General features: G+C 43.4%; 1 protein-coding gene across 9 annotated transcripts in view; it reads right to left on the reverse strand.

Moving 5' to 3' along the window:
- The window catches only part of LOC142564100 (uncharacterized), a 136,673-nt gene that overhangs the window by 24,085 nt on the left and 97,328 nt on the right, over positions 1–15,260 (reverse strand). For 7 of the 9 annotated variants that reach the window (XM_075674996.1, XM_075674972.1, XM_075674977.1 and 4 more), the window contains 2 exons: positions 14,079–14,522; positions 7,945–8,025 (listed from right to left, as the gene is read on the reverse strand). In XM_075674996.1, the coding sequence (XP_075531111.1) occupies positions 7,945–8,025; positions 14,079–14,522 (525 nt within the window). The remainder of the gene's footprint in view (positions 1–7,944; positions 8,026–14,078; positions 14,523–15,260) is intronic. The other 2 variants (XM_075675010.1, XM_075674990.1) reach the window with 2 other exon arrangements.

The following is a 15,260-nucleotide window of genomic DNA, read 5'->3' on the forward strand; positions in this document are numbered from 1 at the left end:
AAAAATGGTAGAAGCAGCTTTATACCACAATATGCGCACAGTGAAAAGAATGCTATTGAAAACTGATGAAACTGGCCTGGTAATTTTTATCCCGAATGCTGCATGCAAGCTGGCTCTGCTATATTTGTTGACTATTTCAGTTAATATTGTTATGGGAAGGAAGAAGTGTGCGTCTATTCACAGATTACTTTTAATGACTGAGCAAGCAAGCAAGCTTAGAGCAGCGATAAGACTAAACTCTTCTTTGTCGTCTCCAAGGCCACCATCAGTGTCCTCTTCTTCCCACATTACCAACCGTGACATCACCCCCGTAGAAAAAAAAGGTAAGGTTTGAGACGGCTAACATGGATGATGTCAGAGAGAGGTGAAGGCACCGTGGCATCCAGTGAAGACACTTCATATATGACAGGGGTCACCTGGAGAAGTATGCGGTAAGGGCCATAGTATCGCGAGACGAGTTTTTCCGAAAGACCAACACGCCGAGTTGGATACCAAACTGGCACAAGAGCACCTGGTTCGTAGTCCACGTCCTGATGGCGCTGGTCGTAACGGCACTTCTGGCGTGTCTGTGAAGCAGAAAGACGAATGCAGGCAATCTGGCGTGCTTGGGTCGCTGTGGCTATAATATCCCGAGTGTATTCTGTCGGCGAGTCGAGTGTGGTCGAAAGGAGAGTCTCGAAAGGCAAAGTCAGCTCACGGCCGAAGAGGAGATAGAAGGGTGAATAGCCAGCTGTGTCGTGGCGCGAGGAATTGTAGGCGAACGTGACAAATGGTAGAGCAATGTCCCAGTCGTGATGATTGGAGGAAACACATTGCTAGCATGTCAGTTAATGTGCAGTTCAGGCGTTTGGTAAGACCGTTAGTTTGAGGATGGTAAACGGTAGTAAATTTGTGTTTAGTAGCACATGATCAAAGTAGGTCGTCTATGACTTTGGCAAGGAAGTATCTTCTGCGATCGGTGAGAAGTTGACGAGGTGCACCGTGGTGTAAGATAACGTCATGAAGCAAAAAATCAGCGATGTCTGTAGCGCAGCTGGTCGGTAGGGCTCTAGTAATGGCATAGAGAGTTGTATAGTCCGTAGCGACGGCAATCCACCTATTTCCATAATTTGATATCGGGAATGGCTCGAAAAGATCAACGCCAACACGAAAGAAAGGGTCGGTCGGTATATCCAAAGGCTACAGCAGACCAGCAGGAGGCACATCTGGTCTTTTCCAACGTAGACACGACTCACATGCGGCAACATATCGCCGGACAGAGCGGTTGAGACAGGGCCAGAAAAACCATCGCCAAATTCGGTCATAGGTACGCACGACGCCAAGGTGTCCAGCGGTGGGAACGTCGTGCAGTTGCTTCAGTACAATCTGTCGAAGATGAGACGGTATGATGGCTAGGAGCTCGGGCCCATCAGGGTGCATGTTGCGGCGATACAGGATGCCATCTTGTAGCACGAACAAGTGAAGGGATGAGTCAGACAGATCAGAGAGCAGGCATTCGATAATGGGCCGTAATGATTCATCGTGTCGTTCAGCGCCAAACTCTTGCAAGGCAGAGAGTGAAAGAACGCAGATCGGTGCGACATCCACTGAACAGTCCGGTACATTGAGGGGATGACGAGACATGCAGTTGGCGCCCTGATGTAAACAACCCAACTTGTAGACCACAGTGTATGTGTATTCCTGCAGCCGTAGGGCCCAACGATCAAGGCGTCCAGTGGGATCCTTGAAGGAGGAAAGCCAACAAAGGGCATGGTGATCGGTTGTAACTGTAAATGGTCGGCCATATATGTAGGGTCGGAACTTGCCCACCGCCCAAATGAGGGCGAGGCACTCGCACTCAGTAATCGAGTAATTGCGCTCAGTGGGAGAGAGGAGGCGGCTGGCGTAGGTGATAACGCGGTTGTGCCCACATTGGTGTTGAGCTAAAGCTGCGCCGATGCTGTAGCCACTGGCGTCAGCATGGGTTTCTGTTGGAGAGGAGGCGTCAAAATGGGCGAGAACAGGAGGTGTGGTGAGCAGCATGATGAGCTGCGAGAAAGCAGGCACTTGTTCAGAGCCCCAACAGAAAGGAACGTCTTTCTTCAGGAGGTCAGTCAGGGGACGAGCAACATGGGCGAAATTTTCCACAAACCTGCGGAAGTAAGAGCAAAGGCCAATAAAGCTGCGAACATCTTTGGCACAAGTTGGTACAGGGAAATTCTGCACAGCATGAACTTTAGCGGGGTCGGGGTGAATGCCTGACGAATCGACGAGATGTCCGAGCATGGTTATTTGGCGGTGACCGAAGTGGCACTTGGATGAGTTGAGCTGCAAGCCAGCGGTGCGAAAAACAGAAAGAACAGATGAAAGTCTTTCAAGATGAGCCACAAAAGTGGAAGAGAATACGATGACATCATCCAAGTAACACAAACAGATGGCCCATTTCAAACCACGCAAGAGCATGTCCATCATCTGTTCAAAGGTCACCGGGGTATTGCACAAGCCAAAAGGCATTACCCGGAACTGATATAGGCCATCTGGTGTGATGAATGCGGTCTTTTCACGGTCCATTTCATCCACTGCAATTTGTCAATATCCAGAGCGAAGGTCTATTGATGAAAAATAAGTGGCACCGTGGAGACAATCTAGAGCATCGTCAATGTGGGGAAGTGGATAAGCATCTTTCTTGGTTATGGTGTTTAGATGATGATAGTCAACACAGGATTGCCAACTGGTATCCTTCTTTTCGACGAGAACAACACGGGAAGCCCACGGGCTGGAAGAATGTTCAATGATCCCTTTGGCAAGCATCTTGTCAACCTCGCCCTGGATAACTTGTCGCTCAGAGGGCAACACCCGGTATGGGCGTCGGCGAACAGGTGCTGAATCGCCGGTATTTATACGATGCTTCACGACCGTAATTTGACACAAAGGGCGATCGTTCAGGTAAAAAATGTGGGACTAGGACTTGAGGAGGCCACGGAGCTCTGCGGCTTGTTGGGTTGAGAGGTCCGGTGCAATCATCTTTGTAAAGTCGTCAGTCAGGGCAGATGCAGAAGGCAAAGAATGGGCATGAAGACGGCGCAACAGATAGAACGGAAATGTGGCACTCATGTGACGGTGACAACGTGGCAAGAGACATGCCTCGAGGAAGTACTTGTGGGCACTGTACGAAATTTAGGATGGGAAGACATGTCGATTGTCCACAACAGAAACGATGGTATGTGGGAAGGAGACACTGTGAGAAAGCAGGACTGAAGTCGCGGGAGTAAGGACATAGTTTCCGGCAGGTACAGGTGGGCAGGCTAAAACAGGGATGCAGGTTGCTGCTAGAGATGGCAGGTGAATAAAATCTGTGGGACAAAGCCGAGTTGCAGCTTGAGCAGGAAGGTCAACGGGAACAGGTAGGGGTAGGTCAAGTTGTACAACACCGGCTGAACAGTCAATCTGAGCAGAATGGGCAGCCAAAAAGTCGAGTCCGAGGATCACTTAGTGAGGGCAACGCTCGAGCACACTAAACAAAGAGGACGTGTGGCGACTGGCGACACTGACGCGAGCAGTACACATTCCAAGCACAGCCGGAGTTCCACCGTCGGCGACCTGGAGCAGTCGAGTCGGAGCAGGAGTAAGTACTTTCTTCAAGCACGTTCGAAGCTCCGCACTCATGACGGAAATTTGGGCTCCAGTGTCGACAAGTGCTGTAACGGGAAAACCGTCCACGCCCAGAAGGTTCCGATCAGTAGGCAGAATCAGCAGAGGAATTTTAGGCCGGGGTTCTAGAGCAGCGCCACCTGCAAGAGCTGCCCCAGCTAGTTTCCCGTTGGAGAGCGGCGGCGGTAAGCTGGGCATGGAGAGCGACGCAGCTGGGGCGAACGGGAGCGGCAAGCATGTAGTGATGGCAAGTGGCTAGTCGCGGTGGCTCGAAGTGTGTCTTCAACCTCGGTGGAGAGTGGGCTGGCCAGGAACTTCGACAGTGGCGAGAGATGTGGTCCACGCATCCACAGTAAAAGCAGATGGGTCTATCGTTATGTGTGCGCCACTCGGCCGGGTTGCGATAGCTCGGATATGGACCGTATTGGCACCGGTGAACAGGGGCAGAGGCAGCAGACAAAGCAAAGTCAAGATGGCTGTTGGAGCAGGTGGATGGAAGACCCACATTGGCAAGTTCTTGGCGAATGACCGACTGGATGAGAGACACAAGCGGCCGGGAACCGTCAAAGCATTGCATCACTGGCGTGGCAGGAGACGCTGCTTCGATTTCTCGCCGAACGATACGTACGACATTCTCACAGGAGGTGGGCTCACGTGGTGGACAAATGTCTTTGCACGTCGATGAAGCTGCGGAATTGGGTAGACGCGTAAACTGTTTAACTATGTGGCGACTCTTTGCTTCTTCAAAGTGGCAACATTCGTTAATGATCTCATTGGCCATTGCTTTATTCTTGTAAAGAAGGAAGTTAAACACGTCGTCCGCAACGCCTTTTAAAACGTGGCTCAACTTGTCTACCTATGCCATATTGTTATCCACTTTGCAGCAAGAGCGAGGATGTCCTGGATACATGCCACATAATATTCAGTGGACGTCTGTGCACGGGTCCCAAGGTCCTTCTTCGCAGCAAGTTGGCGGCCGACGGGCTTGCCAAACAAATCTACAAGCTTCTGTTTGCACTGGTCCCAACTCGTAATCTCTTCTTCGTGTGTTTCGAACCAGACCCGTGCGGTTTTCTTGAGGTAGAATATTGTGTTAGCCAGCATAAGCTTGTTATCCCACCTGTTGTGGCGCTGATCCATTTGCAATTCTGCAACCAGTCATTGACATCAACATCGTCAATCCCGGAAAACATGCCAGGGTCACGAGGCTGGGCCAAGATGACCGTCGGTGGCGACGACGGGACCGTGGTTGAACTCTCTCCTTCGGATGACATGGCAGCCAGGTTATGTCCGCTGCAGAGCTCTTGTCTTGCGCAAGTGATTACCCCGTACCTCCACCAATGATGTTACGGGAAGGAAGAAGCATGCGTCTATTCACAGATGACTTTTAATGGCTGAGCAAGCAAGCGTAGAGCAGCGATAACCCCAAACTCTTCTTCGTCGTCTCCAATGCCACCATCAGCGTACTCTTCTTTTCACATTACCAACTGTGACAATATTGAGGCTATATGATGTATAGATGTATGTTCAATACTGCCGGTGCCAAAATCTGCACTGGAAGGTCTAACGGCTGTTCCACCACTGTGAGTGTTAGCAGTATGTGTGAATTACATCATTCTCCATTTTCATTAGGGTTGCAGGAAGACACTTCATCACTAAGCGCTCCATGGTGGTAGGTAGGGAGGGGGGCTTTATGGGGTCACTCGCTTCCCTTTAGAGCTGCCCTGATATACTCTCATTGATTGAACACATTAAGTATAACCTTGGTGTATTAATATTTAGTTTCATACAAAATCCAATGCTTCTGTGCATCTTAAACCATAAGTAATAAGAATAACACTAGTAATTCCTCCGAGAGCAGCTTTTTCACTACCAAAGACTTGTACAAATTAAGGAAAGCAGAGAATCAGCTCTTTAGCTGTACAAAATCTGCAACAAGCTACCTCATTGGTCAAATAATGTTTGGCACCATTTAATGTCTCTAACAAATCTTAATAATTTTTGTCAAAATACTCTTGGCATCATTGCCTGCTCAAAAATATTTCAATGGTTTTCCTCACTGTAAATTTTTTTAGACTGTGGTATATTTTGCTTTTTACAGTTTGTCTCTCATAAGCACATAATTTACACCATTGCTTGGTATATATTGATGCCCTTACGGTTTATCTTAATTATCTCGCCTTCTAAAGGTACTGAAAATTGGGCAAATTGGTAGCTACTTATTCTGAAACTGCAGCGCACACAACAAATGAGACACAAGGCAAAGGTAACACACAAGTGCTGTGTGTTACTTTTGCTTCGTGTCTGGCTTGTTGTGTGTGCTGCAGTTTCATAATGTATCTCTCCATTTCAATTTCATTCCTACTCTGGCTAACAATACAGATGACTTCTACACTAATGTGTTATGTTTGCATGCTGCATTTTGTGCCTACCATTGATGCCTAACAGACATCTTTTATGAATGTGTTAACAAGAGGTCCCACTGCAGCATTATTTTTGGGGGACCCTTTTTTGCATATTTGTCTAAAATACATTCTGCTTTATAGTAATAACTAATAAAGTGAAGCAGAAAAATAATGCATCAGGAACTGGGAGAAACAAACATTGCAAAAAAAATATTGTGACAGGACTGAAGCAAAAATTCATTTCAGACAATGTGAATCATGTATCTGCATACGCTGATTTGTTTTCTTTATGTCAACTGATGTCTAGGGGTGCCAACTAGATTTTACAAAAATATTGTAGCAGAAATGATCTAAGAATGTTGTCAAAGTAAATAGCTAATCCAAGCCACAGAAATCAAATGGACACACTAGCAGTACTTCCAAAGTACACTGCTGATGTTGATAATGGTGTTTATCACCGACATGTTTTGGCAGACAGCATGACAGCATGATGACAATGATGGTATGATGACAATAGAACGATGACAGCATGACGACAGTAACAAGACATCAGCTCTGCACCTGTGCTTTCACTTCTCCAACTATTCGGTTTAAAAATCATGCAGATCCCCCATGCAGCGTTAGTCAATCTAAGTGAAGCTGTGGCGAGCTGGCAAGACAAAATAGTGCATTTTGACAAGGCAAAGGACTTCTGCAAAGAACACGCCTTGCAATCATCAGCCCAGGCACCGGGGAAACGTGACACATCGCCACCACCGACCATAGCATCCAAACTTTCAGACACTGCACATGCTGTCACAAAGCTCCCATTGCGACGGCATGGGCATCTCAAAGGGTTAGTTGGCAACAGGCCCTGCACCACAACTCAGTTGTGCGAGAGCACATGCCTTCAGTAGAAAAAGTCCAACCATGAAAATGGGTGAAAGAGCCAAAGAAAGCCATTCGCTTTGAAAGTTTAAGTCCCAACTTGATCCTATGAGGTCAGCCATTTGTCGCAGATTCAGGCTTGATCGGACCAAACTGTGTCTCCTTTCAGAGTATGGGCATGTTATGAATCTTGAATAACATGCAACTTGCAATTGCCCAAACCTCAACCTTGCCAAAAAAAAATCAAAATAACGCAGATTTCACCAACGCATTCCTCTGCTTCAATTTTAAGTAAGCAAATTTTGCTTGAAAGATCTAAGCACTACACAAAGCTTCTTTGTTTTTTATTTCAATTGCAAGAACACATGTACAGCAGGTTAGCTAAATAGCTTTATAGTTCAATTTCTTTTTCTTTTTTTTCCACCCTGTTTAATTAGGTAAAAATGACAGCACAAAAGAATTTAAAAAAGTATAATGGTTTCAGTACTATGTGAATTCCATATGCGCTGACCTATCTTTTCAACAGAAACCAAAAGTTTGATTGATATCTTTCCCTGCAGTAACAACAGACAGAATGGCTGGACAATATGGGCCAATTAAATCCAATAAATTTGTATTTGAAATGGGCCTAGTTGTAGAGCACCTGTCTCAGCTGCAGGAGGTTGTGGGTTTGGTTCCCACCACAGCCGAGCACCCACTCGTTTAAATGGGCACAAGTGTACCCCGGCCTGGTGTTTAGTTTCCTTCAGGGGTGATACGCTTGGGAAAAGGAGCCTGCACCCTAACTTCCCGTCGCAACCTTTATAAGCACAAAAACGTTTGGGCTGCTCCCATGGTGGCCATTTTCCATGTGGCGTCCCAAAAGCACCTGTTGAAGTGGGGACGCCATCAGATTGGAGACAAAGATGGCTTCTAAGACATGGCAAATTTTCATTTCGCACTGAAGAGGCTGGTTCACCTATCACAAGTTTTTATGCAAGTAAGTAAAGTGTATTTAATGTCATGAAAATAAGCTCTCAACAACTGCCTCAACAAAACCTACTTCTTGAACAGCCAGGTTGAGCCGGTCTTTGAGTGAGCTGAGCTCCTGGTCCCTTTGCTCATTTCCACTTGGAAGACACTTCTGAAAATTAAAGCAAGATGTAAATTGCATACGTTCAGGATGAAGGCCTCAAAAATTGCTCCCAGGACTATTGATGGCAGACCATACGTTAGATAAAAGGAAAAACTGTCATCCACCTATATGTAGCATGAAGCTACAAAGGAAACCCATACGAGTTTCTCAGAAAGAAAGCTTCACAGTTGAAGAAAAATATGTCCTAGTCTGAGATTTGAACCCAGTACCAACACCTTTTCGAGTGGTTGCTCTACCATCTGAGCTAATCAGGAGGCTAGTAAATCGCAGTGCAGGGGTGAATTAATGGTCAACTTGAAGTGCAGGGACATAGGGAAACAAAAAAAGAATTATTGGGTTTCACATGCCAAAACCACGATTTGATCATAAGGCATGCCACAGTGGGAGACTCCAGAATAATTTGGAGCACCAGTTCTTTAATATGCCTAAGTACACTGGTGCATTTCGCCCCGACTGAAATGTGGCCGCCACGGCCGGGATTCGATCCCACAACCTCGTGCTTAGCAGCCCGACACCATACAGGAAATTTTTAACTGAACATGAACCGATATCTCTGAAATGTATTTCAGCTCATACTAAACCTGAACAAGGGAAAGAAATAAATAAAAAAATACCAGTTTTGAATGAAAGAATTCAAGCAAGCATATTGGGTGAAGTGGATACGAGAAATGCATTAGGCTAAACAAAACAGGTTTCTTTCCGTACTTGGCCCACGCCACTTGCAGCCACTAAGATGTGTGTGTTGTAAGATGTTATGTGTTCAACTTGGTAAAGATACTGCATATATGCCAAAAACTATGGGCACCTATGTTCAACTTTGCCACTCTAGCTGTGCCCTATGGCCAAAACATTTTTCAAAAATCTTCAAAGGAATGCCAAAATTCTCGTAAGTGAAACAGCTGTATAAAAAGATCTCGACTGCAGCAAGGGTGCTGCCAATGCACTGTGCTGGCAATACTTTCAAATGCAAGTTAAGCAAATCATAAACCAGAGAACACCTGCAGAAATTATCTCAAGCACGCGAGAATGGAACCACACCGAATGCGATTCGTGATGTCAAACATTAATGTTGCCAGACTGCTGTATGGTCCTAGTGCGATATAAAAAAAATTTTATAACGTGCCATACCAAATACACTGAAAATTTCCCGGTGTGGGATGTTTATGGATTAACTGCAATGCACAGTTCATGTTCCAATATTTGATGTCATGGTCCTTTTAAGGCACAGCACCAGGAAACATAAAGAGCAGAGAAAAGAGGTGCCTATGGAAAAAACTTTGGAAGGCAACCATAGGAGCAGTAAGCATAACACTGCAGCTCAGAGTAAAAATGCTGCTGTAGTGGTGGCACAAATTGTATGGGATAGAATACTCTTAGGTGTCATGTGCTATAACTTCCCATTTTCCCAGAGAAGAGCTGCAATTAAGCAGTTTAACATAATTCTGACCTGCCATGGTTGCTTAGTGGCTGAGGTTTTGGGCTGCTAACCATGAGCTTGCGGGATCGAATCATGGCCACAGCGACCGCATTTCGATGGGGTGAAATTTGAAAACACCCGTGTACTTAGATTCAGGTGCGCATTAAAGACCCCAGATGGTCCAAATTTCTGGAGTCCCCCACTACAGCATGCATCAAAATCAGATCATAGGTTTAGCACGTAAAAGCCCATAATGTTAATTTTTTTACATAATTCTGAATGTAAAGAAAAATATTTTGTGGCATGCACATTAATGCTTACTTTCACATCTCTATAGTACTGTTGTTTCTTGAGCAATGTGACTGGAAATGCATCAAAATTCATGGCAGCAAGCACAAGCAGCTCGGAAGAACCGTGCCACAATTAATCATACGTAAAAAGTGAGATTTATTATATCAGGCTATTTGCATGTAGAATCAATGCAGTATCCTGTTTTGCTTAAGCAGCAGCACTTGCGTGCAGTTGTGCAATACAGAGAAACGTGAAACACACAGGGTGTTTTTTTAGCCTATACAGATTTTTTATTAAATGCAGTGAACGTGGAATTTATTGCGGAGGAGTTGTTAAGTGAGGTACACATATTTTATCGCTATTAACAAAATCTTAAAAGGGCTAGTTAATAAAATGTGCTAATTATTTAAAAATGAAAACCACGAGTGGAGACATGGCAATATTGAAGGCCGTCACGTTTTAATGCAACTACATTTCTAAAAAATTTTGAAAATTGCACTAATTCAAGATAATTATTGCATTTCCACATGTTTTCAACACATTTCAACACATTAGGCTGCTACGGTATTCTATTAGAAACTGTTAGAAACGCCCTATGATGTAGTGCATGACGAAGTTTGAATGATGACGTGTCACAGCAGATGCTTATCACGAAAAACATGCCGTATCAGTATTTGTTGTGACAGGTCACCATTGAAACTTGGTCCTGCACTACTTCACATGGCATTTCCATCTGACGTGATAGTAGGGCTGCCGTTTGGCCGCTTTCGTCGCATTAGGTTTTAATATTGCCTGCAGTGAGGGCTAAAATTTTATTATGAGTATCTTGAATTAGGTGCTATTTTCAATATTAAAACACACAGAGAGAGAAAGAAAGTGTGAGAGAGAGACAAAACTCAGAGTGCCCTAAATTGTGACTACCTGAAAATTTTCCATATAATCAAGTGTCCCCGGGGGTCTTGTCGAACTTACACTATTGTGGCAAAGTATATCCACCTTGCCTAACAACTCCTCTGCAGAAATGCCACATTTGCTACGCTCATAGCAGTTTCATAAAAAATCTGTCTAACACCTACTGTATTGTCTTGAGCAAGTGAGGTGAAAATTTGCAATGGTGTCTCATTTTTGGGTATTTCTGTTAGCAAGATGTTTTAAACTGCCCATGGTGATTGTGCTACGTGCTTTTTATTGCCTTCTGCACATTACAATGCATATGAAACAAGCTGTGTTTATTTGTTCAAGACTTGTTCACATCATTTTTATTAAGCATGGCTCAGTATCAATCTACATGTATAATGCCTGGTATCAGTTCTCCATTTTTTGTCCTTTGACTTATCTATGTAGTCACCGCAAAACTGCTTCATTATTGCTAGCAGCATTTTGTTGTGAAATTCCTGATTTATGGAAGAACAAAATCACCCATTAACTTAATCAGTACCACTTGTTTTTTCATGTTTACAAAATTAGTGCCTAATTTCATGCACTTATTAGAGATCATAACAATAAAAAGAAATACATAATATAAGTGATTATGTGCATAATAAAAAGCATCTAATGCTGCATGCCTCCCCAGACAACACTTTTGTATCGCACCCATCATCACATGTTTACCCTCTTAGTTGCTGTTATTCACATGTATGTATGTTCAACTTGAAATACATAAAGCCAGCTATATTAAGTTACGGCTAGAGGAAGCATATATGTTTGTTGCATCTATGTAACATTAAATTTACATGCTTGTAACCTGATGAAACATCCTGTCCTGTCCCCCACATGCCAGTGCCATGTGCCAACCATTTACAATTACTCAGGGTGAGAACTTGCCCACAGAAGACCTTGTTGATAGTCTACATTCACCATATTCTGTAACAACATGCGAGGCGGAAGGTCAAGTGTGCAGAGTTAAACCGGCTCAACAGGTTCGATGGTGTGGAACCAGTTTGATAACTGTTATATTACTTCATTTCTCCAAATATTAACTGCACCAGAGGCACACTAACAGCTTGAGCCTGGACATGGACCAAAGGAACACTTTTTTTTTCACACACTAATTATAATGTGTACTGACTAATTTAGAAATGATAAGATGCGCTCTTGCTTGCTCTCATTTGGTCACATTTTAGTCTGCACTAACTGTACAGAATTAAAAACATTTTGGCTGAACTTGTTGGGCTATTTAAACTACAACTTCTCACAATTCCCATAGTAGCCGGTGCCATAGGCCATTAAAAAATTAAATTATGGGGATTAACGTGCCAAAACCACTTTCTGATTATGAGACACGCCGTAGTGGAAGTCTCCGGAAATTTTGACCACCTGGGGTTCTTTAACGTGCACCTAAATGTAAGTACATGAGTGTTTTCGCATCTCGCCCCCGTCGAAAAGCGGCCACTGCAGCCGGGATTCGATCCCGCAACTTCGTGCTCAGCAGCCCAACACTATAGCCACTGAGCAACCACGGCGGGTGCCATAGGCCATTCATTATTGCACCAACAGAAATAGATCAATTTGACTTAGTTTTTCTATGCATTGTTAAACTTTTCTGTGGCATTTCTTCTACTAGCAACATTATGCACTGACTGAAATGACGAATGAACTTTAACTATTTGTCAGATTTCGAACTTTTGAACTGAAATAAAACTTTGACTGGAGCTATAGTCCAAAGTAGCGTCCAGTGCTTCCAGCACTTCTTCTATTTAGAGATGCAAAATTTGCACTTTACTCAAATCGGCAACATAAGTTTTAAATGACAGCAGCAGAAGGCACAAAAGGTTCTCTCAGTTTGTCAATTTTCTGATTCAATGATATGCTGTTTTAACAATGTCTCCAAAAATGGTAGATGATCATGACTGCACATTATCTTATTGTGTTCTACTAATAAGAAATGCCACTTTATTTTCCCCACCATGGGTTGCTTTTATCCATCAGTGTTTCTACAGTGCATGTACAAATTATTACAAGCAACCCTTCCCATGGTGTGGGGCTTCCACTCACACCAGAGCACACAGTCAAATTCAGACTTACATTCTACTGAAGCTTGAATAGCCTTCTAATCTCTGGCATTTGGAACACCGCCTGTGCAAATGCCCTTATTCATTACTGTAAGATATTGTGCAAGACCCCACTTCACTGTAGAGCGCTGTACAGGAACTGAAGAAAACATGTGGAGGCTCCAGCACCAGTAGAATGCACACTTGACCATCTTGCTTGCATGGAAAAGCTGATCGAATGCAATAATAAAGTAAGAGGAGGTGTCTGTGTGCTCCCTGACCTGACAACCATTGCTTTGTTAGCCTAAGAATATAGTTATAACAGCAAACCAGCTGCCTGCTAAAATGAGTAAAAAGAAATGCTCCCTGCACAATACGAACTTACCCATTTTCACATTTGCAAAGCTATGGCTTTCCCACATAGCACTGGCATCACTATGGCTAGTATTGACGCCAATAAACTTTCTCTCTTTTTTTTTTTGATCAGATGTACAAAGTTGGGAACTATGAACCAGGTGCATGTTTTGCATATTTCAGATTTTCTTTTATCCTCCGTATATATATATATATATATATATATATATATATATATATATATATATTACTACTATCATTTGTGTTCCTTGACGTGCTCCTTTGAAGTTTCACACAAGAATTCACGAAGATTGTCAGAGCAATTATTACTGCCATATATCCATTGAAAACACCAGTGATCAGGATACAATTTTATGTAGCACAGTATAGGTTGCGACTGCTCCGTCATGAAATACAATGTTAAACTGCAACAGCACTAAAATGAGGACATTCGTAACAGTAAGGAAAGAGTTAAAGGGACACCAAAAAGAAAAATAGGTCAAGATGTAGTAAATTGCCCTTCTAAAACTCCAAGAAAGTCACTCTTACTGTGACAGGAGGCTTGATAAGCCAGGAAAGATGCAAAAATGAAAGACTCCATTATTTTAAGTGGGTAAAAATCAACGAACATTGTATTCAAAAGGAGCCAAGGACTGAATGTGGGCTTTTACTGAGGCATAACAGCTGAATTACAAAAAAAAAACACATTTAAATCCATGTTGGCACACTGATATAATGGTGTAAGAAAGTTCAGCACGCAATTTTAAAAACTGAAATTAGAGCTTTCACTCTTTTAGTAATCAACCATGAAATTAACAAAATTTAGTTTTGAAAGAACCCATATCAATTGAAAGTGATTCAGGAGTGCTTCCCTTTAGTGTGCCTTTTCGAGTTTCCATATGAAGCCATAAAATTCCTGGGCAATGCACAATATCTGCAATCGGTGGATATTTAGACTCATTATTCCAAGAAAATATGTGCTTCCTTACCTCGCATTCAACGTCAGTTTGTGTGCCCATGATCACAGTAGATTTCTTGTCATCATCAGTTTGTACTAACGCATGGTGTAGAGGTAACGAACCCTCCCTTCGGTCATTCTTCCTGAAGGTGCTTGACAGGTTTGTCTGAGTGCTGTCATGTCCAAAAGTTTGGTCAAGTACGTCAGTCTGAACGCTGACTTCAGCATAAGTTTCAGTTGTAGCATCTTTTTTATTCCCCTTGGTCGCCTCCAAGTGCATGCTGTCTTCGGTCATCTTAGGCGCTGAAGGCTTTTTTGGCGTACTGAAGACTAGACGCCGCCGTACATTTCTAGTTTTTGTTTTCCATGGGGAAAGCAGAAAGCTCTCGAGAGACATTGGATTTCCTTGGATGACCATGCTTTCCTCCCAAACTGAAGACAGCGTCGGGAGGCTTTCACTTTTGTTACTCTGCCGCTAAGAGAAAAGAAGATGCAAGTACAAAAAGTAATGTAATGACTAACAAAAGAAAACCACTGCAACAGAAGTTTCTAGGGCAGTATAGTGAAAGTGAGAGGCTAAAATACTGAAACACAAAGCACAAACCACCATGTAAGGTATGACGTAAATTCACGTATTCTTTCAAGTGAAGATAAACTAATGAAAGGCTGCCATGATAAACAAAAACTAGGGGTGTGCGAATATCAAAGTTTTGAAATACCATTCGAATATGAATACTTAGCATCGAATATCGAATTAAATATCAATAAATGATATGCACATGCATGTATAAGCAAGTGTGTTATTTTAACATGATGTTGGGACATTCCATTTACATTGTCATTGGCAAAAAAATTGAACTAGTAAGCTGTTTATACTAAGAGATTGCGTATTTGGCTCATGTTAGCTTTAGGAAATTGAGTAATTTCCACTGTTCTCGCCAACCTGTGCCTCATTATACTGCACCAGTTTCCCGTAAACGCCAAGACATTAGACGCTGTATCAGCCGTGGGGGGGGGGGCTGGCGATGCTGAAGCCTGCCCCCCCCCCACCTAACGTGACATTACCAGAGTTTTGTCACCCACATCATTTGAGGTTTCTTTTGACCTGCCTTGACCTTTTCACTTAAAATTTTATTGTAGCTAATTGCTTACTGCCTCATTGTTGGCGCAAACCTATTTCTGAAGATCCTGACAACAGGAGAACAAGCACATT

The sequence above is a fragment of the Dermacentor variabilis genome, chromosome 1 (assembly GCF_050947875.1).
Source record: "Dermacentor variabilis isolate Ectoservices chromosome 1, ASM5094787v1, whole genome shotgun sequence".
Classification (NCBI taxonomy): domain Eukaryota; kingdom Metazoa; phylum Arthropoda; class Arachnida; order Ixodida; family Ixodidae; genus Dermacentor; species Dermacentor variabilis.